This window comes from Meriones unguiculatus, chromosome 19 (assembly GCF_030254825.1).
Source record: "Meriones unguiculatus strain TT.TT164.6M chromosome 19, Bangor_MerUng_6.1, whole genome shotgun sequence".
Taxonomy (NCBI): Eukaryota; Metazoa; Chordata; class Mammalia; order Rodentia; family Muridae; genus Meriones; species Meriones unguiculatus.
In genome coordinates this window covers 47,261,876-47,286,916 of record NC_083366.1, presented here as the reverse complement: position 1 = coordinate 47,286,916, position 25,041 = coordinate 47,261,876, and the positions used below count along the sequence as shown (strand labels likewise).

The window sequence follows — 25,041 nt, the reverse complement described above, 5'->3', positions numbered from 1 at the left end:
GTGCAAAGGCCAGAAAGCACAAGACAGAAGTTACAGAGTTACGAGGGATATGCCCTGAGAAGCTCCCTGCTGAAATTCTTGCATTTAGGTTTTGAAATTACGTCAATAGACAATACCAGGTCAAGAAGAAAGTTCAGAAAGAAATTACATCAACAGACATCACTGGGGAAGAAGAAAGTTCAGAAAACATACCAGAGGCTTGATCTGAATAAGCCAGACTGTCATAGTCTCAAAAGTTCCACTATTTTTCAGTTTTCTGTTTCAACAAGTATAATAACCACTAAAAGGTAGGTTTTGGCCTTTCTTTGGACTGAAACTAGAGATTATACTTCAAATGATACACAGGGACATACCTGAGAAGCAGGGCCAAGTTTCTGATCACAAAACCAGGAAAAAGGCCAAACTCTTGCTTGTTTCAAGAACAATTTCTTCAACTACACCAACCCCAGACATACTAAGAATCTTCTGAGTATCCAGGTGACCTGTTCTGCAGAGAAACCATCTGGTGTGCACAGCCATTCTTTCTCATAAGGAAGCTAGTGTGAAGTGTGAATGAAAAGACCTCCACCTCACATTCAGCAACACAGCTGGCTGCTGGGGGCATTACGACCGTGCAGAGGATCTTCCTTACACACAGGAGCTAACTGATCTTCTCACAGTACGGTCTAGTCAGTATCAGAACCTGGGCAGGCTGGGAAGGGAGGGGCACGGGGAAGACTGGCAATGGCAAAGGGGACAACTACTCCAGAATACAGGAGGGAAGCAGAGGTGGCAACAGCAGAGAGGATAGAGGTGACAGGAGTTGCTCTAACTTCATCACTGCACACTGTATATGTGTGACACACTATATAAAAATACTACCTACCTGTTTTTTTGTTTTGTTTTGTTTTGTTTTGTTTTTTAGAGGACACAACTGAACCCCTGGAGAAGTATTAACAACAAAGTATATACAAATACCATGTACCTTCCTTTTTTTTTTTTTTTAAGGACACAACTGTACCCTTGTAGAACTATTAACAACAAACGGAAGAGTAAGTTCTGGAAAAAGCTAAAAATCCATGCAATGGAAAAGTTATTAGTCACTATTAGAATTTAGCATCAGAGAGAGGATGGATGAACCAAGCTTCCTCCTACAAGATGGCTTCTTTTCTTTGATAAACAAGCCCATTCAGATTTCTAGGAGGCCTGCTAAGCAGGTTTTTCCAGTTCCAAACATGCAAGTCTTAATAGCAGAATGACAGAATAAGACTATAACCCTACTAAGAATTACTTTTGCCAGGTCCCAACTATTTTTCCCAGAAATAAAAAAATAATATTAAAAGCAATATTAAAATTTGGAGTGACCTCATTTGATCAGAAGCCAGACAACAATTTATTCACTGCTACAAACCCCACAAAGCCAGCTGGGTGCCCTGGTGCATGCTTTTGGTCTCAATATTAAGGAAGCAGAAGCAGAAAAAATAGAGATGAAGGCCATTTTCAGCTATATAGCCAGTTTGATGGTAGCCTAGGCTGCATAAAACTGTCTCAAAACAGAAACAATCAAAACTCCAAAATCACACAGCAAAAGCATGTCCTATTGGTGAAGACAGCCCACAGTACTGAGGCAGACACGGATTAGTCATCTGGGGCCCTACTTGGTTTGGGTAAAGCACAGCCCCACTCTCTAGTAATGCAGACTAGATCCCTTACCTGTGTGTACTATGCATACACAGCCCTCTCTAAATAAAGTACCCAGCAACAGTGGATCCCTACCTTCACTGGGTTACATGTATATCCCCTCTCAAAAAAAAATAGGATAAGGTTCTCTACTCCTAATAGAATCAAATTTAGACGGTTTCTATTCAAATGCAATTCTAATGTTATGAAGACTACAAAAACTGTTCCAGCTTAAACTCGTTTTAGGCACATAAACAGTAAAGCAAAATTATGCATGCTCAAGTGAACTTTCAGAGAGACTCTCCCATTTACCATCTTATGCCTATAAAGAATTGGGCATGCATATATTTAAAATCAGATGAATTATGGGAACATGCACAGTAGAGAAATTATTAGATAATCTAACACACAAAATAGAGAACCATCCAAACTACACCCATTACTTAAAAAGTTGTTCTTCTCTTTTGTCCATAAAAAGAAGCTCTGAATAATAATTGGGGTCTTGAGTTTCTTTACCCATATGGCCCCCTGCATTCTTGCAGTATCTTCTGACCTTTTCTCCTGTTTTGCTCTGAATAATTTCTTTCATACTTTTGCAAATCTATGTAAGCACTCACCTTCAGTTCTTTGGATTAGAAGCCCAGAACCTGGAAACACTCAACACCCTTACCAACCACCAGTATCAGCACCATATTCATATTCATGTTTTCTCTCTTCTTCTTCAAGACAGGGTTCTCTGTGGAGCCCTGCCTGTCCTAGATTTGCTCTGTAGACCAGGCTGGCCTAGAACTCAGAGATCCGCTTGCCTTGACCCCTTGAGTGCAGAGGTGTGCACCACCACTGTCTGGCCACTCTTTTCTTATAGTAAAATAAATACACATACTGTAAACTTACTATCTTAAAGTTATTTTCCTTTTTTTTTATTTTCTGACAGCACATGCTGGACAAATGCTCCACTACCAAATCATGATTCCTAGCCCCCCTTTTATTTTCAATTTCGAGACAGGGTCCTACTAAGTTGCCAAGATTGGCCTTGGACTTGTATCTTCTGCCTGGAGTCTTCTAGTAGCAGGCCTGTGCCATCAAGTTTGATTTTCTGTTTGTTTGTTGAAGTGGAAGATTCTCTGTGCTACCCACACTGGCTTTGAACTTGTGGACTTAAGGGAATCCCTGTCTAATCTTTTAAATACCCATGACTACAGATGTAGCCACTGTTTGAGATATCATATTGATCGTTCCCAAGTGAACCCCATCACAGTTGGAAATCATCACCATCATCTGGTGGTTCCTCTTCTTCCAAAATCAGATTCTGTACCCATTACACACTAACTCCTTTTGCTTCCCTATCCATTACCGTGGACGACCATTCTCTTCTCTGTCCCTGTGGACCCAAGTACTTCTGCACTTCATAAAAACCTAAAGGAAGTAAACTAGAGTCTTGTAGGTCATAGGTCCAAGAGGTGACAACTGTTGACTTGAAACTTCCCTGAGGTGCACATTCCAGGTGAGACCACACTAGTCTCCTTGGTAAGGCCCATCTTTGCAAGGGTGTCTATTCCAGAGAGGCACCGGAGACTGGCACCTCTATCATGTATGTGCAAGCCAAGCTCAGGGCCTGGTCCATGAGTTTGGATTGGTGTCTTTCTTCAACCTAAGATTTTACAAACAGCCCATAACAGTTTAAAAAATTATGTTGTATTAAAGGGAAAAGGATAAGTCAAATTTACATCCCTAGGAATAATAATCTAAAAATGCTCTTAGAGTCATTTGACTAGGAATTAAAAGTTGGTATAAAAAATAAAGAACAGGTTGAGATTCTTGGGTACTTCTTTTTTACATTTCTGGTATGGCAAAATGTCATGGGAATCACTAAAGAAAATCACAGCTGAAGATAAACACAGCTTTGTAGTGATACTCCATGTGTCATGCTTTAAGTTTAGATTTTAAACTGAAAAGCCATTTTCTGAAAGTACCCATTTGCCACTGATTCTTCCTGCATGCTAAATTTAGGCATTTACTACAAATAACAACTTCCAAGAACACTGTGGCCCTTGGTGGGGTTGGGGGTGTGTGTGGGAAGGTCAGAGTGGAGAGGTAAGATTTAGCCTGGGGTTTGATTCTGTGAGCCAAGATGCAAATAAGAAGCCTCTACACCTGCTGCTGCTTTCAGGTTAGTCAAACAACGATGTACTTTTGACTTGTCGGAATGGCAAAAGAGCATTCTGATGTTTATTTTTGTTCAAGGTTTCAAAGAAAGACCAAGTGGCCTCAGTACAAGGGCTTCCCTCAGGCCCACACGGGATGGATTATAGGAAGGCAGTGAAGGCAATCTCAGCTGCTCGGCTTCCCCACCTCTTCTGGGTTTGGTTCAGTGTGATGTACCAGCTGTGACTCATGAAATCTCAGGTCAGTTTAACATGTACTCAAAATCTAGGCATTCTGCAGTGTGCCTCCATGAACAGTAGTACCATTCAACCACATCAAAAGGTGGTTGGGAATGAAAGTGCTGCTTAGAAACCAATAAGAGAACATCACTAAGGAAAACATTTCTGTAAATGAAACATTTTTATCTGACCCTAAAATTTATTTTGTAGCACCCCTGAATCTAGAAAGTAAATAAGATCCAACTTCAAAAGTCCTGTACCATGTCCACAGCCCCATTCCATTGCCATCTGCTCCAGCCTTAGCTTGGCCTGCTTAGGGCCACTGGATTGCCTGAGTCAGTCTCTTCATGTCTTGTCCTTCCCTGCACTCTACCCTAAGCCCTGTGGTCCCTTCTCTTTTCAATGGCCTTTCCTCAGCAGAACTTCAACATCATGCAAAGCCTCTTTTCACAGCTTCTCTCACCAACGTGGCTTACAAAGACTCCATCTCTGTGCTCTGAGTGTCCCCAAGACCCCAGAATGCAGGTGCCTCAGCACAGCACATAAAGCTTGGATTGCTTGATCCTAAACTTTTACAGCGGTCACTGTTTTCTCAGTCTCTCAGCTCTTGCACTTTGAAAATCAGCATCAAATGCCTTTAAGTGAAGAAAAGGATTCTCTAAAAAGTAGATGCAATCCTATGAATTTTAAACCTGCATGTCCTAAAGGCACAGTCCCAAAGCTGACTATGACATGTAAAGCTGGTTCTAGAATCATGGTTCCATGCAGGCATTCTGATCTCAGAAGGCCTGAACCTCAATTTTTACTGCCTGTTGCTAATGGTCTCGGCAGAACATATGGTGAACAAGCTCATTAAGAATGAAAAAAAAAAAAAAACAAACAAACTAGGCAGCCATCATGACGAGACTTCATGGATTGAGCATCTCTGGCATGTCTATAAAATGAAATCTCACAGAAATATCCTGTTTCTTTAGCTCTTATAATCTTCCCACTCCCTCTATGCTATGATCCCTGAGTTTTAGGTCCAGTCGTGTTATAGATATATCAGTTGGGGCTGGGCATCATATGGTCACTTGTTCTGCACATTTCAATGGGCTACAATTCTCCGTAATGGTTGCCTTCTGTTGCAATGGCTGCCTAGAGAAGATATAAACACGTATGACAGCAGTTGACAGGATAACATGGAAGGGCAAATGTTACGGGGCTTCAACTCTAGACAAAGAAATTACAGGCAATTAGGAACGCTGAGAGCGATAGAAACTGTTTTCTCCAGGGAAGGGTCTTCAGATTGGTTATCCAATACCAAGTAGTCAGCCCTAAAATTTATATATAACATACAGGCTGCATGTATATATCAAGAAATATGCACACATATACACAGACACATATATCACAACAATTAAAGAATAGAGGTCATGAATTTGAGAATGAGGATTATAGGAGAAGGGAGGGAGAAAAAGGAAAGAGAAAATGATAATCATATTTTGATTTTAGAAAGAATGGAAAATTGCAACTGGTGAGTATATGACTGGCCATTTCACTTATTCTCAGAAGCCATTAAGTTGGGATAACACAGCTCAAGCTTCAGGCCAGCCGGCTCTGGAGTCATTCCAGGTCCACTGTATCAGAGAATCCTTCTAGGCACTGACAGTGAAGGCAAGGAAGACAAACTGAGGCCTGTGTTTGCCTAGCAACAGTCAAACCTGTTATATACTCTATGGTTCCATGTTCACAGCACAGTGGAGAAGCTTTAACAGAACCTATAAGACCCAAATCCTTTCCTCTCTTGACCTTGACAGAAAAAAGTATGCAGAGCCCTTGTCTAGGCAGACCCACTTCATACAACCCCTTCAGATGTCATGAAGCTCAATTCCCTGCTCATGTTCTTCCCCAATTTCATGGTATCTGTCTCAGCAGATAACCCCTCTCTCCAAGACAGGGGTTCTTTGCATAGCCTTGGCAACTAGCTCTATAGACCAGGCTAGCCAAGAACACACAGAGATCCCCCTGCCTCCCAAGTACTAGGATTAAAGGCATGAACCACCATAGCCCAGTTACCCTTCTTAAACACCTTCTCTTCTTTACTGTGCTATTGAGTGGGAGGGGGGTATTTGAAAATAAGGGAATGAGTGATTAGAAAATGAAGGAATGAAACCAAAATGTGAATGAGCCCAAGTACAATGCTAGCACACAGTAAGTGCTCAAAAAATGGCTGACAGCATGTGTGTGGTTAGCGGCTCTCACTTGACGGCAGTCCTACCTGTCTGCTCAGCTATCAGCAAACAGCACCACACAGACTAGGAAGTAATGAGCAGCTGTGTCAGGAAAGTATCAGCTAACCCAGTCTCACTCTCTTAGCAGGACATGACTACCCCTTAAGCCCATGTGTTCCAGAGGGCACAGGGCACAGTGTAGAACAGTATCAGTGTCTCTTCTCAGATACCTCAGCCAGAGAGTGCTTGAAGTGCATTGCCTGTGAAGGACATGGAATCAACGGCGGTCTGAGTCTCTGGATGTATCACTACCTCTTGTTTCAGGCTTGAATAAGTACAGTGCTGTCAAAGCCCCATTTAAACAGCCTCTATGACACACTACTCTGGCTCTGTGTCCCTTCTCTGGGTCACACCTTGGATGAAGGAGATAAAACACTGACTCAACTGGGTGTTGCTCTTAAGGGCTAGCCAATTCCTTGGAGGTGGGGCTGAGGCTCCCAAAAGTAGAAGCCAAGTTTAGCGAGAGTTTTATAACCATATGGACAAGGCTTTCAGAGCAGAAAGGATTCAGTAGCTGGGCAGTTAAGAAGAAGTAAGGCAAGAGTGGCATCTGCCATTTTTCCTCCACACAGGAACAGTATCCTTCTGCAGTGTGGTCAAATGTGAATGCTGCCATGGTTGCCATGGTACTGCCTGGGGTTTACAATGTAGTAGGTGCAGCTGGAAGGATACCTTCCTCTATCAGCTTAGGCACCACTGTCCTAGGGCCTCCCTTTAACGGGGCAGTGCTTTACCACAACCCTCCCCCTTCCACTCTGAGCAATTTGATGGGCTATTTTTATTTCCACAGCTGTGTGCTCTAGCACCGGACGCAGATGGAAGCCCCAGGCCACCTTGGGCAGAGCTCACATTGGGGAAGCCCCAGGACAGAGAGCACTGTGGCCACCAAAGAGGCAGAGGGTCACCAGGGTCTCAAAATGATCACTAAGAACCACTCAGTTGTGTTATCATTGCTCTTTCAGAAGCAGAAAGAACAGTTTTCATCACAAGAGACAGGAAACCCCAGTTTAAAGAACAAAACAAAACAGAAATGTTTAGGAATGCTACTCATACTGGGTTAGCAGGAAACATTTTTTTTCTTAAGGGTAGAATACCACAATGCAGTTGAATTTCACCATCAATAGTAAGTAATGGCCTTTCCCTGGAATCACAGAGCTTGTTCCTTGGAAAAGGAACTCTAATTTACAGAAATTAGATTGCATTTGCCATATCATGTTAGCAAGTCCCTAAGAGTGAGAGTCTCCATTGTCTGAATTTGGCTCCTTTGCTGAAAATCAAGTGTCTGTAGGTGTATAGGTTTATTTCTGGGTCTTCAATTTGATTCCATCGAACCACCAGTCTGTTTCTCTGCCAGTGCCAGGCAGTTTTTATTACTGTTTCTCTATAGTACAGCTTGAGAGCAGGGATGGAGATACCTCCTGAAGATTGTTTATCTTACAGGATTATTTTAGCTATTCTGAATTTTTTGTTTTTCCATATGACGTTGTAAATTGTTCTTTCAAGGTCTGTAAAGAACTGTGTTGGTATTTTGATGGGAATTGCACTGAATCTGTAGATTGCTTTTGGTAAGATGGTCATTTTTATTATGTTGATTATACCAATCCATGAGCATGAGAGATCTTTCCATCTTCTGATATCTTCTTAAATTTCTTTCTTTAGAGACTTTAATTTTTTTTTCATACAAATCTTTATTTGCCTGGTTAGGGATAACACCTAAAATAGTTTATGTTTTTTGTTTTGTTTTGTTTTGTTTGTGGCTATTGTGAGGGGCGTTGTTTCCCTAATTTCTTTCTCAGCCCATTTGTCTTTTGTATACAGGAGGCTACTAATTTTTTTTTTTTTTTTTTTAGTTAATTTTGTATCTAGCCACTTTGCTGAAGGTGTTTATCCACTGGATGTACATGTAGAAAAATGCAAATAGATCCATATTTATTACCCTGCACTAAATTAAAGTCCAAGTGTATCAAAGACCTCCTTATAAAACCAAACTAAATCTGTCAGAAGAAAAGGTAGGGAAGATCCTTGATCTCATTGGCACAGGAGACAACTTCCTGAACAGAACACCAATAGCTAAGCCACTAAGATCAGCAATTAATAAAGGATTCAGTAGCTGGGCAGAAACTGAAAAAAAAAAAAAAAAAAAAAAGCAAAGGATACTGTCAATAGAACAAAATGACAGCCTACAGACTGGGAAAAGATCTTCACCAACCCTACATCCAGCAGAGGGCTAATATCCAAAATATATAAAGAACTCAAGAAACTAAACTCCAGAAAAACCAAATAATCCAATTAAAAAATGGGGTACAGAACTAAACAGAATTCTTAACAGGGGAACATTGACTGGCTGAGAAACAGTTAAAGAAATGCTCAGTATCCTTAGTCATCGGGAAAATGCAAATCAAAACAACTCTGAGATTCCATCTTATACGCATAAGAATGGCTAAGATCAAAACCTCAAGTGATAGCACAGGCTTGCAAGGATGTGGAGCAAGGGGAACTCTCCTCCATTGCTGGTGGGAATGTAAACTTGTACAACCACTTTAGAAATCAATATTAGGCTTTCTCAAAAATGTGGGCACAGCTCTACCTCAAGACCCAGCCATACCACTACTGGGCATATACCTGAAATATGCTCAATCGTACAACAAGGACATTTGTTCAACTATGTTCATAGCACCTTTATTCATAATAGCCGGAATCTGGAAACAACCCAGATGTCCCTCAACCAAAGAATAGATACAGAACTTGTGGTACATTTACACAATGAAATACTACTTAGCTATTAAAAACAAGGAAATTATGAAATTTGCAGGCAAATGATTGGAATTAGAAAAGATCATCCTGAGTGAGGTAACCCAGAACCAGAAAGGCATGTATGTTATAGACTCACTTATAAGTGGATATTAGCCATATAATACCAGATAAAAAGGAGAACCGTAGGAAGAATGCTTAATTCTCATTCAGAAGGGCAAACAGAATAGAACAGAATGGTGGGAGAGGGGAAGGCATTGCCAAAGCACAGAAGAAGAGGATGCAGGCAGTCCTAATGAGCCTTGATAGGCTGGGGTCAGATAGCAGGGGAGGAGGGCTCCCCCTTTCTGAGAAATAGGGGAGGGGAAGAGGGAAGAAGAGGGAGGAAGAGTGGAACTGGGAGGAGATGAGGGAGGGGACTACAATCGGGATGTAAAGTGAATAAATATAAAACAAAGTTAAATTAAAAAAAAGAGAGAGGGAGGGGCTTATGGGGGATACAAAATGAATAGTGTGATTAATAAAAAATAAAAAAAAGTTAAAAAAAAAGAGAGAGAATCTCAACGTCTGGGTTTAGATCTGTCCACCCAAGCTAGCTCATTCCAGAGTTACCAAGTGACAAGGCAGACAGCTGGTTCTCACCTAAAGCTCCCTGCATTCTGGCACTGGCCATGGTCAAAGGAACCAAGGGCTTTGTGGCTCATCTCATTTTAACTACAAGAAAGCCTAGGATAAAAAAAAAAAAGTTCCAAGCTAAAACTGGTGGTTTAGCTCTGTAATCCCAGCTACTTGCAAGGCATAGGTAGGATCAAGTTCAAGGCCTGACTAGGCAAGAATGAGTTCAAGACTAGCCTGGGCTATTTAACAAGACCCTGCCTGAGAATAAAGTTTGAAAAGAGTTTGCAGATGTAATTTAGTGAGTGCTTGCCTAGTTTGCAGAAGTCCCTGAGTTGATCCTTATAAAGACCAAAAAAGAAAAAAAAAAAAAAAAAAAAAAAAAAGAAAGAAAGAAAGAAAGAAATAGAAAAGGAAAGAAAGAAGGGAGGAAAGAAAGAGAGAAAAAAAGAGGTTTTAAGTTACTAGGAACACTGAGCAAAGCACTGTCAAAACAGGTTGGTACTGTTTTCTTTCCCATCAAAGAGGTCAAGAGATGGTCAACAATTCACCTGCTCTGTGACCAAGGGTAGAAAGTCACCATCTGCTGTGGTTGTGGTAACAACCGACAGGAGATAAGCAAAGTGTCAATACACATCCAGGAGTGGATGCCATCCTCCCATTACACACAAGTCTCCAGAACCCCCGGGGAGCTGGACTACAGGGAGGGGAGCGTGTTCCAAAAGCACTCTGGACATTGTTTGTCTGACCTACACCGAGGAGCCACCTTGTTTCACACTCAGAACCTGAAGTAAGATTGCATCACTTCCTTTGCAGGTGTGGGCAGGCACTGCTCCACCTGTGTCACTACCTAGTAAGGAATTGTTAAGAGCACTCGAAAAGAAAACAGCAGATTTGCTTAAGCTAATCTTAAGTAAACCTGGATCTATTTAAATAATCATTTTGCCTACGGTAAAAAGCAATACTGTTGTTCACAGCAACCTTGAGCCCTGAGTTAGCTCTGTAGCACTGAGTAATTTCTGCCTGCCATTCAAACTTCTGACTCTCAGGACTCTTCCTAATGAGCCTGCAACACTTGGAGCCCCCTTGGGATAGACACTGCCCCTGCTCATCACAGCACTCAGGGTGCCTAGTGGCAGTCAGCCATGCACTGCACTGTCCCAGCCAGGGCCAGAGACACACTTTCCCTTTATAGATGTTCTTTGGCTACTTCCACCACACTAAGTCAGTTTTACCCTTTAAACACCCTAACAGACATCACATGCCCATTAAGCCCTGCCTCATTTGCTTTATATGTAACATTAACTTCCTCTCTTTTGGTTGCCTGTAATAGCCACGTAGATAAGGGTCTCCTCCATCATCAAGGAACTGGAGTTGTTCGCCTGAGGTAAAACAAAACATAAACACTACACCTGGTCCAGGGTCAGAGTACCCTGTGGTGCCCTGCAGAGAACACCAAACTGCGATCAGGAAAGTGAGGTAAACAAGAATGTATAAGGGATTAATAGGAATGACAGATACACAGCTACCTCACAATGTGAATTTGGTGACTGGTGACATCCTCCACTACACTGCAAACATGATAGAACAAACATGATTCCCTGGTCATCCTATCTTATTATTTTCTTGTATGGTTTTTTCAGGCCCACTGAAGTGGCTACACATTTTACTGAGAAGATGGTCAAGTATTTGTGTGCAACCTACACTCTCTCTGGAGCATTGAATGGACCTGCATTTCTAACAAATTTTGAAACATAGCAGGAGCATCTCACCCCAGAGCTCTGAGGTGTGTATTTCCATCAGTGGCCCAAGTCTCTGCCCCATGAAGCTATTATGTAAGATACCCTGACACCTCCCTTGCCCCACCCCACAGCTAAACACTAGATAAATTCCTTTCCACTCTACCTGAGAAATGCCTTTCTATTTTTTGAAGTTGTTTTTTGAGGTGCCTAGAGGTTAATGGTTGCTACAACTTTTTGAGAGATCACTCCTTCTGTCATTTATATAGTTGACCTCTTTGCTTTTGTACCTATCATGTGCATGTTTAATAAGACTATTGTTTCCTCCTTCTTTGGGCTCATTTTGCTTCACAATCTTTCCCAGTTCTTTCATTTTCAACACTGCTGTATCATTTTGTGTGACAGTCCCAGATCCAATCTGATCTTTTCTTTCTAGAAAACAAATCCCACTCCCTAGTTCCAGGTCAACTCTTATTTCTAACTAGGAATAAAGTAAGAGCTTCCAAGGTCTCCATGATATGTATCTCCTTCCCTCAATTCTATTTCTGCATTGATACTACTGGAAAAGCAGTTTGTGTCACTTGACGTGTGCACAAATCTTGGGTGACTCTCTAACTCCCACTACACTCTTAAGCCTGACAAACAACTTATCCTCTCTAAGGCTGCCTTTCCAGCCTGGCTACTCTCAAGATCTGCTCTGCTGAGCTTTTTATGCAGGCCAGGACACACCCTGCCTCTGTATTCCCACATCACTACATCACTACAAAGTCTGTTCTTTACTAGGAATCACACCCCAACTCAAATGTCCTCACCATCACCATCTAGCAAACTCTGATTATCCTTTAGGACCAAACAAAATTGTCACCCTTTGGTACAATCCTATTGGCTGCCAAACTCTCAGGGGTGACTAGGGAATACTTTTATCTAGCACACACTTGCAGCTCTGCACCACTGTGAGGATTTATGCAACTATATCAATATGGGGCTCCTTATTTTTCCCTGTATTATCCATAATCCAAGGCTAGTGAGCAGAAGCATGACAGAGAAGTAGGAAGGGACAAGATGTTTCCTGAAAGCCTGGCTATACTACAAGGAGACAAACATAACCCTCCTTCATTCTGGAGGTTTAAAAAACACCATATTTCTCTCAGAATCAGTCTGGTATTAAGAAGTTCCAGCCTTTCCCCTGCCCTAGGCAGCCTTGTCATGCTAGTGCTCCATTTGCAAATAAGATGGTGACAGAAGAGCAGCAGGCAGATAAGAGCCTCTTCTGCACTTGGCTGCCCCCGCACAAGGAACTCAGGCAGAAGATTCAAGAAAGAGCAATTACTAGACAGTTTTCGATCCCTACAGTAATTATTTCTATTTGAGTCATATCTATTTAAAGTCTGGAGTTGACTTCAAACAAATCTGCTTTGAAACCCGAGACACACTGCAATCCCTGAGCAGAGTAGGTACCACTGACTTTTAGATGACATCTCAAAATTTTCATAGAGAAGCAAGACCCAGTTAAGGCTTCTTGAAACAGCCATCAATCAGAAGATATCTCAGGTCAAAGAGTTGTTGGTTTCCAGAGGCTCTGGCCTTCACCACCAGGTGCTTGTGCAATGTTAGTAAGAAACAACATCACCCAGGTTGACAGAAACAATGGCCACCTACACAGGAACCACTGCCCAGTGCTTTAAACCACAGCACTGGGTGAATCTGTGAATCCTGAAAGATGGGCATAAACATATTTGTATGTCAATCCAGTCAATCCAGGAAAAACAGACTGCTTTGCTGTTGAAAATAAAGCCTCTATCAAATGACAGAGACATCCTGAGCTAGCTTCTGCCTTTGAAGATGAACAAAACTTGAAGCGGATAATGTACTGTCTTTGCGTCTGCTGATCACAGGCCACAAAGGATGCTCTGATGCAACACAGCACACATGAATCCATAGCACACAATTATTAAAAAAATACAGAATCTTTTCAAGCTAACCCTAAATAAGCACATGAAATCTACCTGTTGTTATCATAAACACTAAGCTCAACCAAACTCTTCTTCCCATCATTCAAAGAGGTACGCTTATTGTAGTGGTTCTCAACCTGTGGGTCACGACCCCTCTGTGGGGGTCTAACAATCCTTTCACAGGGGTCGCCTAAGACTGTCTTTATATCAGATGTTGACATTATGATTCCTACAGCCATGAACTAGAAACAAAAATAATGTATGGTTGGAGACACCACAACATGAGGAACTGTAATAAGGGATCACAGCATTAGGAAGGCTGAGAACCACTGCTCTTATTGGAACAAGTAAACTAAGGACTAAAAGAACAAAAAGAAAACAACACTCTTATTCTTGGGAGTCTAGTGTGATCCTTTCAGACCCTTATCTGCAAATGTAATACAAATATAATGCTGATTTTAAATTTTACATAAATGAGATCATATTATAGATACTTGCTAAGACTTGTTTCTGTTTCTTAATGAGCTCTCTCCCTTAAAGACACAGACATCCCTCTGTTGGAACTGCGTTAAGTATTTTTGCATCTGCATAGATGATTCTCCCTCCACTGCCTTGCCATTACCAACATCATGTCCATAAACTTCAGTGCACCCAAACACCTGCACACCTCTGTGTGTTTAAAATGATTAATTTTAATCATTTGGGAGTCTATTGGGAGAAAGGTGACTGACAGTTTCTACAACTTGGGCTAAGGCCGAACACTCACATATACTCTGCCTGTTAGGTCTCTGTGTCCTAAGCACAGGGAAACACAGTGGCCACCAGACAAGAGAGGCAGAGGAGGAGGCAGCACTGAAGTATGTAAAAATGCATGATCTTTTTTTATGGGTCCAATCTTCCAATGCCAACAAAAGGTGTGCAGAGTTCAATAAAAGAGTCACTGAACCTTCTGAGGGGATTAGAGGTTAGTAATTCTACAACAGAGGCCTTAGCAGCACCACCAAACCAGATACTGTGTATGCTGCTTCCTGGCAAGTGAGGAACTATGGCAGCAGCCCCAGTGCTGGAGGCCATAACACTAACCAGACCTTCCCTCCAGCACAAACTCCTGACATGAAGAAGTTCTTGACACAGCTCTGCTTTCCTATACCAATGAGCCACATGTGACCAAAGACATGGTTTCTCACTTCAGGCTGAAGCCTAGAATGTACACAGTTCTTTGTTCTTTGGCAAGCATCTACAGCCCTCTGTGCCAGACTAAACTGTATGCTGTGGAACCAAAGAAACTCCACAAAGGCAGCTGGCTACCCACTGGTTCAAGCATGTTACATGCATGCTCTCTGATTAGTAGTTCAGATTTTGTGAGCCCCTATGGGCCCAGGTTAGTTGATTTTGTAGGTTCTCTTGTAGTGTCCTTGATCTCTCTGGCTCCTTCAATCCTTCCCCGTCTTCCACAAGATTCCCCAAGCTCCACCCAATGTTTGGCTGTAGGTCTCTGTATCTGTTTCCATGGGCCAAAAAGACTTGGAACATCAAACAGAGGTTGGCAAAAATAGGTAAAATTCATGTCTCACCAAGCGCACAATGTAGGCACATCAGAAATGGTAAGCAGCCTAAGAATTCTCTTTCCTTTGTACAGGGAAGTGAACATAGAGCAATGATTGAAGTCTGTGAGAAGAGGGGCTGGACTACATCAGAATTTGCCACATGCACGCTTTATCATACTGAACCACACTGGGAAGGCAAGGAGCAATAGAGTATTCTTCCTAAACTTTAAGTACCATTTAAAACTGGTTCTGGCTTGCTTCACATTTCAGAAGCCAACAAAACTTCTGCTCAAGAGAAATTCAGAGGGGCACAGGGCAGGAGGACCAAGGTTCCTACAAGGGTCCTCCTACCAGCCACAGACTCTAGCCCCAAGGTTGAGGTACAGGACTTGTCCAAGCAGATGCTGCGCCTCACTCATCCTGGAGAGTGTGTCCTCATAAAGAGGCATGTGAATTCAGACAGCAGTAGAGACATGTAGATAACAGCCTGTGTGGAATAAACACAAGTAGCCAAGTAAAACAAAACCACAAAATTAGATACTGGACAAGGATAGCTCAAAAAGCATCTTTTAGTGTTAAAGAAAATAAAAACAGATTCGCTAAGAATAAACACCTGGGTAGGTATCACCGATGGCACATGCCTGTAATCCCAGCACTTGGGAGGCTGAGAAGGAATAGGGAATTTAAGCCAGCCTAGGCTTCATAGTGAGAGCCTATCACATAATGAAAGAATACATAAATGCCTACTTATGAAAATATGCTAGCTATTATTTAACTCATATATATTGAAAGAGTTCAAAATACAAAATCAAAAACATCTAAATCAAATTCCAGTTCATACAATCCACCTGCTAAACATATAGCACACATGTATGTAGATTTTCTTTTTGTACTAAATTCATCAATTAAAAATTAAAATCTCTGATGTGAAGAAATTGTGTGATAGAATGAGAAGACTTTTTAAGTATTTCTATTAATAGTGAAAAGTAGTTGTTTCCTGCAGGTGCTCTGTCAAATACATAGAACGAAAAATGAAACAAACTCTGAAATTTTTACATAAGAAAGACAGGGTTCTGTTTCTTTTCTCAGGGGAAGAGAGAAACCTTTCATTGTTCAATATTACTTCCTCAGCACTTACAAATCATATCGAGTTTATGATTAGAAAAATCACTTTTCACCTCTCCTCAGTGCTGAAGACACCATGCTCGTGCTAGTCTCTCAAATAAGAAAACACTTCTTTTGTGTATGTGTGCTCATATATTTGTGTATATGCTGGTGCAATGTGCAGGCGAACATGTCTGTGAATGTCTGTAGAGGTCAGAGGACAACATCAGGTATTGTTCGTCAGGTGACATCCACCATTATTTTTTCATTTCATTAATGCATTTATTACTTTCCATCTCAATCACAGCTTCCCCTCCTCTCTTTTCTTCTAGTCCCTCCCTCTCCCTTCCCCTCCGCCACCCCCCTCCCACTGTCCTCAGAGAAGAGGAGGCCTCCCATGGATATCAGCCTCCCTTGGCATATCAAGTTGAGGTAGGACTTGTTGGCACATCTTCCCTCATTGAGGTTGAACAAGGCAGCCCAGTTAGGGGAAAGGGACCCAAAGGTAGGCAAGAGTCAGAAACAGCCCCTTCTCTAGTTATTAGGGGATGCACATGAGAGCCAAGCTGCATAACTGTTACATATGTGTAGGGGCCCTATGTCCATCCCATGCATGCTCTCTGATTAGTAGTTCAGATTCTGTGAGCCCCTATGGGCCCAGGTTAGTTGATTTTGTAGGTTCTCTTGTAGTGTCCTTGACTTCTCTGGGTCCTTCAATCCTTCCTCCCTGTCTTCCACAAGATTCCCCAAGCTCCACCCAATGTTTGGCTGTAGGTCTCTGTATCTGTTTCCATCAGCTGCTGGGTGAAGCTTCTCAGAGGACAGTTATGCTAGGCTCCTGTCTGCAAGTATAGCAGAATATCAGTAATAGTATTGTGGGTTGCCTCTTTCTTATGAAATGGGTCTCAAATTAGGTTGGTCACTGGTTTGCCATTCCCTTAATCTCTGCTCTATCTTTATTCCAGCATCTCTTGTAGGCAGAACAAATTTTGGGTTTAAAGTTTTGTGGGCAGGTTGTTGTCCCCATCCCTCCACTGGAAGTCTTCAATGGGACAAAACAGCAACCTAGAGAATGGGAAAAGATCTTCACCAACCTTACATCTGACAGACAACTGATAAGAACTCAAGCAATTAGACAACAAGAAATCAAATAACCCAATTAAAAAATGGTGTAAAGAGCTAAACAGAATTCTCAACAGAGAAATATCTAATGGCTGAGAAACACTTAAAGAAATGTTCAATGTCCTTAGTCATCAAGGTAATGCAAATCAAAACAACTCTGAGATTCCATCTTACACCCATCAGAATGTCCAAGATAAAAAACTCAAGTGAAAGTACATGCTGGTAAGGCTGTGGAGCAAAAGGAACACTTTTCCATTGCAGGTGGGAGTACAAACTTGCATAACCATATGCTAATCAATTTTGTGGTTTCTCAGAAAATTGTGAAGGGTTCTGCTTCAAGACCCAGCTATACCACTCCTGGGCATATGCCCAAAAGATATTCCATGATGCCACAAGGACACTTGCTCAACTATGTTCATAGCAGCTTTATTCATAATATCCAGAAACCAGAAAACAACCTAGACTTCCCTCAACCAAAGAATGAATAAAGAAAATGTGGAACATTTACACCATAAAATACTACTCAGCTATTAAAAACAAGGACATCATGAAATTTGCAGGCAAATGGATGTAATGAGAAAATATACTGAGTGAGGTAACCCATATCCAGAAAGACACACATAGTATGTACTTACTGATAAGTAGATATTAGCCATAAAATACAGGATAACTATGCTACGATCCACAAACCCAAAGAAGCTAAGTAACAAGGAGGATTTAAGGGAGGATGCTTAAATTTCATTCAAAGGGGAAATAAAATAGACATTGAAGGTGGAAGGAGGGAACTTGGTGGGAGAGGGGGTGGGGAGGATAATAGGGAGATCAAGTGTGGGGTGAACTGAGAGAGAGAGAACTAGGAAAGAGAACCGAAATCAGCGGGGAAAAGGGGGGAAGCTCTAGGACCAGTCAGAAACCTAGGACCAGGGAAACTCCCAGGAATCTATGAGGGTGACCCTAGCTAAGACTCCTAACAGGGGATCTGGACCCTGAAATGTCCACCATTTTTTGAGGTGGACTGGCCTGGAGCTCTTTGGCCTGGAGCTTGCCAACAAAACTTGGCCTGCTGGTCAGTGTGCTCCAGAGATCTGTCTCTGCCTCCCCAGTGCTGGGATTACATGCAGGAACCATGACACTTGGTCTGACATCAGTTCAGGGGATCAAATTCAAGTCCTTTTGCAAGCATTTTACTGACTGCAGGCATTTACTGTTGCTGAAACCCAGTAAGGAAACACTTCTTAATAAACACAAGCAATTCTCCAGCCACAACACAAGCACAGAATCAGATAAAGAATTTTTATATTCTGAATACTGTAACTACAAGTCCAGAATTGTTTTTTTTAATTAATCTATGTATTGATGGTTTCTCCCTATAAATGCACTAGTAACGTGTATGTCAATGACTAACACCAAAGCACAGTACTAAATAGTTGTGTCCACGAGAACGGCCCTTGCCTTTATAATGAGAAGACCTCAGAGTCTAACCCTGGTCAGGGTCTAGTTTCTGATAGGTGGAGTCACCAAAATCAGTATGTTACAAAAAAGTAAAGATAATGCAGCCTGCTTGTTAGGCTTGGAAGTCTTGAAGGATCAGAGATCACAGTGAAGTATCTGGGCCATGCAGAGGAGGTTACCTTCTGGGTCTCTCTTTCTTCTGGACACACCACCATACGGTGATTGTACGAGTTCCTGGTTACTGCCTAAGGCAGTAGACTCATGTAGAATGCAAACAACTCCAGATTCATGGATGAAGACAAAATTCACTCGTGGGTCTTTCAGCCTACTCTTCCTATTTGATCTGTCACCTACCTTGAGCCACAGTTCTTCTTTCACCAGGCTGTAATGACTGTGAATCTTATAAAATAATCATAATATGGTCTTGTTTGTGTATTAACGGGGGGTGGGGTGAGCATACTTTCAGTTTCTTCAGTGCCTATTACTGGCAAGGTGCATACTAGATGCTCAAGCAGCAAAAATGCCATTAGCTCCCAGCGTTCCGCAGAAGAGATTCCTTGGAAAGGTATAAGACTTTGACCAAAAAATAAAATAAGACAAAATAGAAATTTGCTAAATGAAAAAGATAAAAGAACAAGAGAGGGTAGTGAATATTATCAAAGTATGTTACAATCAGGCATGGAAATATCACAATAAAATCTATTAGTTTGTATAATTAATAGACACTTAAAAAATAAAACTGTGGGCTGGAAAGATGGCTCAGAGGTTAATAGCACTGGCTGCTGTTCCAGAGCTCCCAAGTTCAATTCCCAGCAACCACATGGTGGCTCCCAACCACCTATACTAAGATCTGGTGCTGTCTTCTGGTGTGGAGGCTTGCATGCGTGTAGAACACTACATATATAATAAATAAATTAATTTAAAAAAACTGTGCTGGTCCTGGAGAACAGGTACATTCACACACTGCTAGGGAAAGCTCAATAGGTACACCTGTTCCCTAATGTGGAAATATCTATAAACACTGCCACCAGAAGCATCAGCCATGGCAACAAAGAACTGAGATAAGGAGCATGCTGGGAAAAAAGTCTCTGGCCTAAAACAGAAGAACTAGCTTCTTATCAAACTATCTAAACCAGACTTGGGGACCTTGGGCTTTATACTTTTTTTTTTTTTTTTTTTTTTTGGAGTCAGAAAAGATCATCCCAATTCAGAATTGAACCCAATTCTGCTGGGCTTTGTCAGATAAAAGACAGTAGCTGCGCTGGGGGTGTGGCTCAGTGTCAGAGCACTTGCCTGCCATGTGTTAAGTAATGAATTTGATTTGATTTCTAGCAACACACACACACACACACACACATACACACACACGGGGGATGGGAGAAGCAGTAGGAACAGAAAGGGTATTATACCTTCTTAGAATCCCAGAGTGAATTGGGTTACCTTAGTATGTAAGATCCCTAAGTTTTTGTGCTGCTTTATTTTTGCATGTGAAATATGTGCCCATGTCTTTGCATGCATGTGTGTACAAGTGGAGCCCAGAGATCAATGTGGGGTGTCTTAATAACTCTTCATCTTACTTTTTGAGACAGGGTCTCTAGTGAACCTGGAATTCACTGGTTCAGCTAAATTGACTGACGCATGTAACCCCAGCACTGGGGCAGCACAGGAGCTTATGGCATACTAAACTCTCTAAACAAGCCCAGGTATCCTCCTGTCTCTACTGCCCCAGTGCTGGGGTTACATGCGTGCTCTGCTGCACCTGGTATTTTTTAGGTGGATACTGGGGGGATCCCAAAGTCTTCACATTTGCAAAGTAAGCACTTTACTGGCCAAGCCATCTCCTCAGCCCCTTTTTGTATGTTTTGCTCTGAGCCTGACTTGGCACCTAAGTTATTTTAGGGTTACCTCTTCAGAGGTGGGAGATGGAGAGGGGATATTAGAGTAGCAGTAAAGGCCTGTTAAGAAAAAAAAAATTGGTAAAGTACCAAACAGTTCAGCTTGTCCTGGCCAAGAAATCACTCCTAGGAAGGCAGGCTCACTTTAGAAACAGTCCTTTAATTTGATACCTTTCCTTCCCAGAATTCCCATCCCTAGCACAGTAGTTTTACAGGGCCTCAGCCATACAGCTTTGTACAGCTTCTGAATTACTCAGGAAAGTCTGCTTCTCCTCTTCTTGCTGTATGCTTGAAGCTGCCTTCCCTGACACTGGGTTTCCTTAATCTTTCTCTGAAGCTGTGGCTGCCTGTCTGCCTTGTGTCTGACTTCCGTTGCAGCACAACGGTATGGCTTTTTCCTTCTCTTTGCCATTCTCCTACTCTAGGCAGTTGCTGAGATTTGTAGAGTACCTGAACTTGGTGATTTTTCTTTTAAACTCTTATAGAATTGTTTTTGAGCTTTGATAAGCAAGCAAGCAAACAAGCAAGAAGGCAAGCAACCAATCAACCAAGCAACCAAAGTGCTTTCATTCTGGAAAACCTACTCAGAAACTCTTCTGAGGAACAGTACTTGGAGCTCCAGGTTTCTTTTCCTTGACTGACTGTCTTATTCCATGCATCAGAGGCCACACAAACCCCAAACACCTGGTTCCACTCGATGACCAAAGACAATGGCTCAGGCACTTTAGAGACCTGAGATCAGTGGCTTCCAGTCTTTCCCTCCAGGCATATTGATAGGAGTGTTAGACACTTGAAGTGTTACTCTGGAAACTTTCTCCAGAACCAAATAATGGCAAGTTACATGGAGTCCAGTTAAAATCTAAAAAAACCATGAGCTCCTTATTTGGTTGGAAAAGAAAATCTGTAATGCATAATGATTAAGCAGGTTTTCAACTGACCTGTGTGGTGGATGCAGTTTAAGACACTGTGCTGGTCAGAAATTGTGACAGAAAACAGACCAGTACATTCAGAAAGGATGTATGTTCAACAGGTCCTAAAACAACAGAGTCTTACTTTCTCCCTACAGCAGACTCTCATAGCCATTCAAATAAAGCAATGAGGGAGCAATCTGTACAAAGGCAGCCTTGGGGGCAGGGTCTGGGCACTGTCTCTGGCCTTAGCTTAGCAGATGCTTAAGCATCCTTTGGTCACTCTGAGCACAAGACTGGAGCAAGTCATGTGTCACATCAACAAGCAAACACACAAGATCCGTGCTCAGAGGGACTGAAAACATGTGTCTACATTGCAACTTGTGAAATGTTTATCCTCCCAACCTAACCAGGATTTTCACAGGAGCTTATGGCATACTAAACTCTCTAAATTGGTTTCCCCAAAGCACCACCTCACATATGCATAGCAGCTCATCCTTCAGATAATTTTCAGATTCCCTCATCAATTCTTGAAGCATGTTTAATGATGTGACCACATGCTCTCACTGCCCCTCTCTTGCATTAAAAGCTGGCCTGAAGACCCCAAAGTCTTGCACTCTTGATGGCAAGAACCTTGAGGTATTTACTGAGATAGCCCAAGAAGTACCCACACCATAGAGCCCCATATATGGCTCCCTGGCAGCTATGCTTCTAAAAGTCCTGCTTGGATGTTGTAGGACTAAAAGCCCTTGATTTGGGGAAGAAACCATATCCTTACTTCCTGTCCATCCCACAGAAAAGCTGCCCAGAGAAAGCTAGGTGAACTTCATAAACATGCATGGCTTGGAGTTCTCAGAAAATTCAGTCTCAGCTCCTTCTTCTCCCACCCCTTCCTCTACCCTCAGGTAGGGCTCCTCCCTAAGCAGAGCATACACTCAGGACATTTACGGAACCCTGCACACAAACCCACCCTTTATCCTCATTCCTGCCCCATTTCCCTTCAAGGATCGGGGCCAGCAGAACAGAGAGCTATGGAAGACCACATACCAGTAACTTCCCTGCCTCCTCTTCACATTGGTTAGGCCATGGATTCTGGGGCTGAATTTGGAATTTCAGAGAGAAAATAGCTAACCGAAGTCCCTAAACATCTGGAATCCCAGTAACTTAATTGCCATGTACACATCACTCCACATTACTCTCTACACATGCAACTCGAGAGGCTGTTAGGCAGCTTTACAGGAACAAATTAGCAAATCACCTATGACATAAAAATTAATGCAATAAGCTCGGCAATGTTAACTATGTTATGCTATAAAACAGCAGTGTGACAAAGCATGAATTCCACATGAGCACTTATTATCAAGCTGAGGTACTAAGAGTATACAGTGGCTACGACAGAACATTGAGGATTCTGAGAGCACAAGCTATAGGATGACTGTGCTTGAGGAAAATATAAAGACTATAACAAAGAGTGCTCAGTGCCTTCTCTCCCTCTCCCCATTTCTGTCTTCTCTTTGTAAAGGCAGAATTTGTCCCTATGGACAGAATACAATGGACCTGTAGTGTGTTAAGAATGGAGCCCCACAGTCTGCCCACAGCTCTGAGGTTCATGCACAAGGTGGCTTCTTTACACCTGGATTACAATAATTCCACCTGTTTCTTTCCAGTCCAGCCACGGTTCCTGTGTGTGACAGAGAGGCTGAGTGGCCTCACTCCTAACACTTCGAGACCTTGTATATAGATGGAAAGTAAGAGATGAAGAGCAGTGTTCATATGACAATGTTCCACTACAATTTGTGCATAATAGTAAGGCAGACCCGGAGGATGAGGGTGGGAAGGACTGCTGTGCAATTTATTAAAATAGAGGAAACCTCAAGCCTCATCTTGTGATTTAAGAGGAAGTCAGTCATGACCACTTTGCAGTTTAACTTGTCTATATTTTAAACACAAACTATCATTAACAGATTAAACAATAGAATAACTATTTTCAAAGTAATGTTGGACTAAAAAAAAAAAAAACAACAACAACAACAAAAAAAAAAAAAACATGTAGTCTGTCATTCCCATTAGACTAAGGAAGCACCCTGGCAATCACCCATGGGGACAGCAGAAGGAAGAGTGAGCCTCAGACTGGGAAGACAGAGTGAGAGATATCTGGACAGCAGTGATCATTCACTGCAGACTTAACAGCTATTTCTCAGCCTCCATTCTACTATTTTAGCTTGTTTTGCACTGGCTAAAACCTGGAATCTCCAAAGACCAAAGAAAATACCCATACACACACACACACACACACACACACATACACACACACACACACACACTACCTATTCTTACATAAGATGACTTTCAAAGAAAACAGGTTGAATCAGGATTCTTTCTTTCAGTACAAGTACCCCTCCCTTCCCAACACCCCACCCTAAAATAGAAAAAAGATGTATCACAACCACACAGGCATTGTTTTCTAAAAAGAGGTTAACATGGGCTGTGTCACAGCAGAAACAGAAATAGATTTTGCTCCTGACCAACAGCTCAAACCGTCCATTGGGGTAAAATTGAAGATGTTTTTGGAATTAGTGTGCAAGCAGACACACCCTGTGTACCTCCCAAACCTAAAACACTGCAGCTCTCTACTGATGGTGTCCATTCAGGCCAGGCCTGGGAAAATCACAAGGGTGGCTTGCCTTCCTTTGTCTTTTACTCCTTAACATAAATAGTATTAGAACTTTTGTGGCAAACATCATCAGGAAATGAGCAACCCAAATTCATTAAGATCCTACAAAATCAGAAATAATTTGAAAGCAGCAATAGGTTTTACTTATTTAGCTCTTTTTCTCAAGTTCTAGGGATGGAACCTAGATCTTCATGTATGCTAGGCATCACCAAGATACCCTCAGTCTCATTTGTTTGTTTGTTTGTTATACAGGGTCTCTGTCTGTAGCCTAAGCCAGGTTGGAGTTCACTACATAGCCCAAGTTGGCCTTAAACTCAAAGCCATCTTTTTGCCCGAGTGCTGGGATTACTGGTATGAGCCCCCACAAGGCTATAAATTGCATTTTAAGTATCCTACATATTCAAAGGGAATTTCAATATCAGTCTATCTATCTATCTATCTATCTATCTATCTATCTATCGACATTTAGAAAAAATAAAGACAAGTAAGCCATGCAGCAGAAGCACAGTAAGGACAACCTCTCCATCAGGCCACAGCATATCTTCAGGTGAGCAGAGGTGTAAACTTAACTTGAATGTTCTCTCTTACCTCCAACATGGGCCTGGCACTGTCATGCACAGAAAGAATGTGTGTCACCTTGTTCCTGCTCAATTGTTCTGCATCTCTTGCATCTGCCATCAAACATAAGAGATGGACATAACTCGTACAGTCTAAGCAGAAAACAGCACATGACTTGTAGAATTTTTTCTTTATACTTCATAACTGACCATATCCAGAATAATCTAGATGGGTGAAGGTAGGACTACTGTATTTATGTATTTTGCCTTAATTTACTTCTGACTGATACAACTTTTGAGTTCAAGCATTACACTCAGATTTTAAAAACAATGTACTTGGGAAAACTGCTAAAGAAATACAAGATGTTGTAGTGTAGTATACTAGTGTATTTTTATATGTCACATAAAA

The 25,041-nt window shown here is 41.8% G+C and overlaps 1 protein-coding gene across 5 annotated transcripts in view; it reads right to left on the bottom strand.

Annotated features, from left to right (window-relative positions):
* Dusp22 (dual specificity phosphatase 22) overlaps positions 1-25,041 on the bottom strand; it is a 63,172-nt gene that overhangs the window by 23,158 nt on the left and 14,973 nt on the right. For 2 of the 5 annotated variants that reach the window (XM_021652937.2, XM_021652938.2), the window contains exon 3: positions 24,664-24,746. The exons of 1 other annotated variant lie outside the window; for it this stretch is intronic. In XM_021652937.2, the coding sequence (XP_021508612.1) occupies positions 24,664-24,746 (83 nt within the window). Of the gene's footprint in view, positions 1-19,058; positions 19,211-24,663; positions 24,747-25,041 lie in introns of all 5 variants that reach the window. 2 more of the 5 variants (XM_060373096.1, XM_060373095.1) reach the window with 2 other exon arrangements.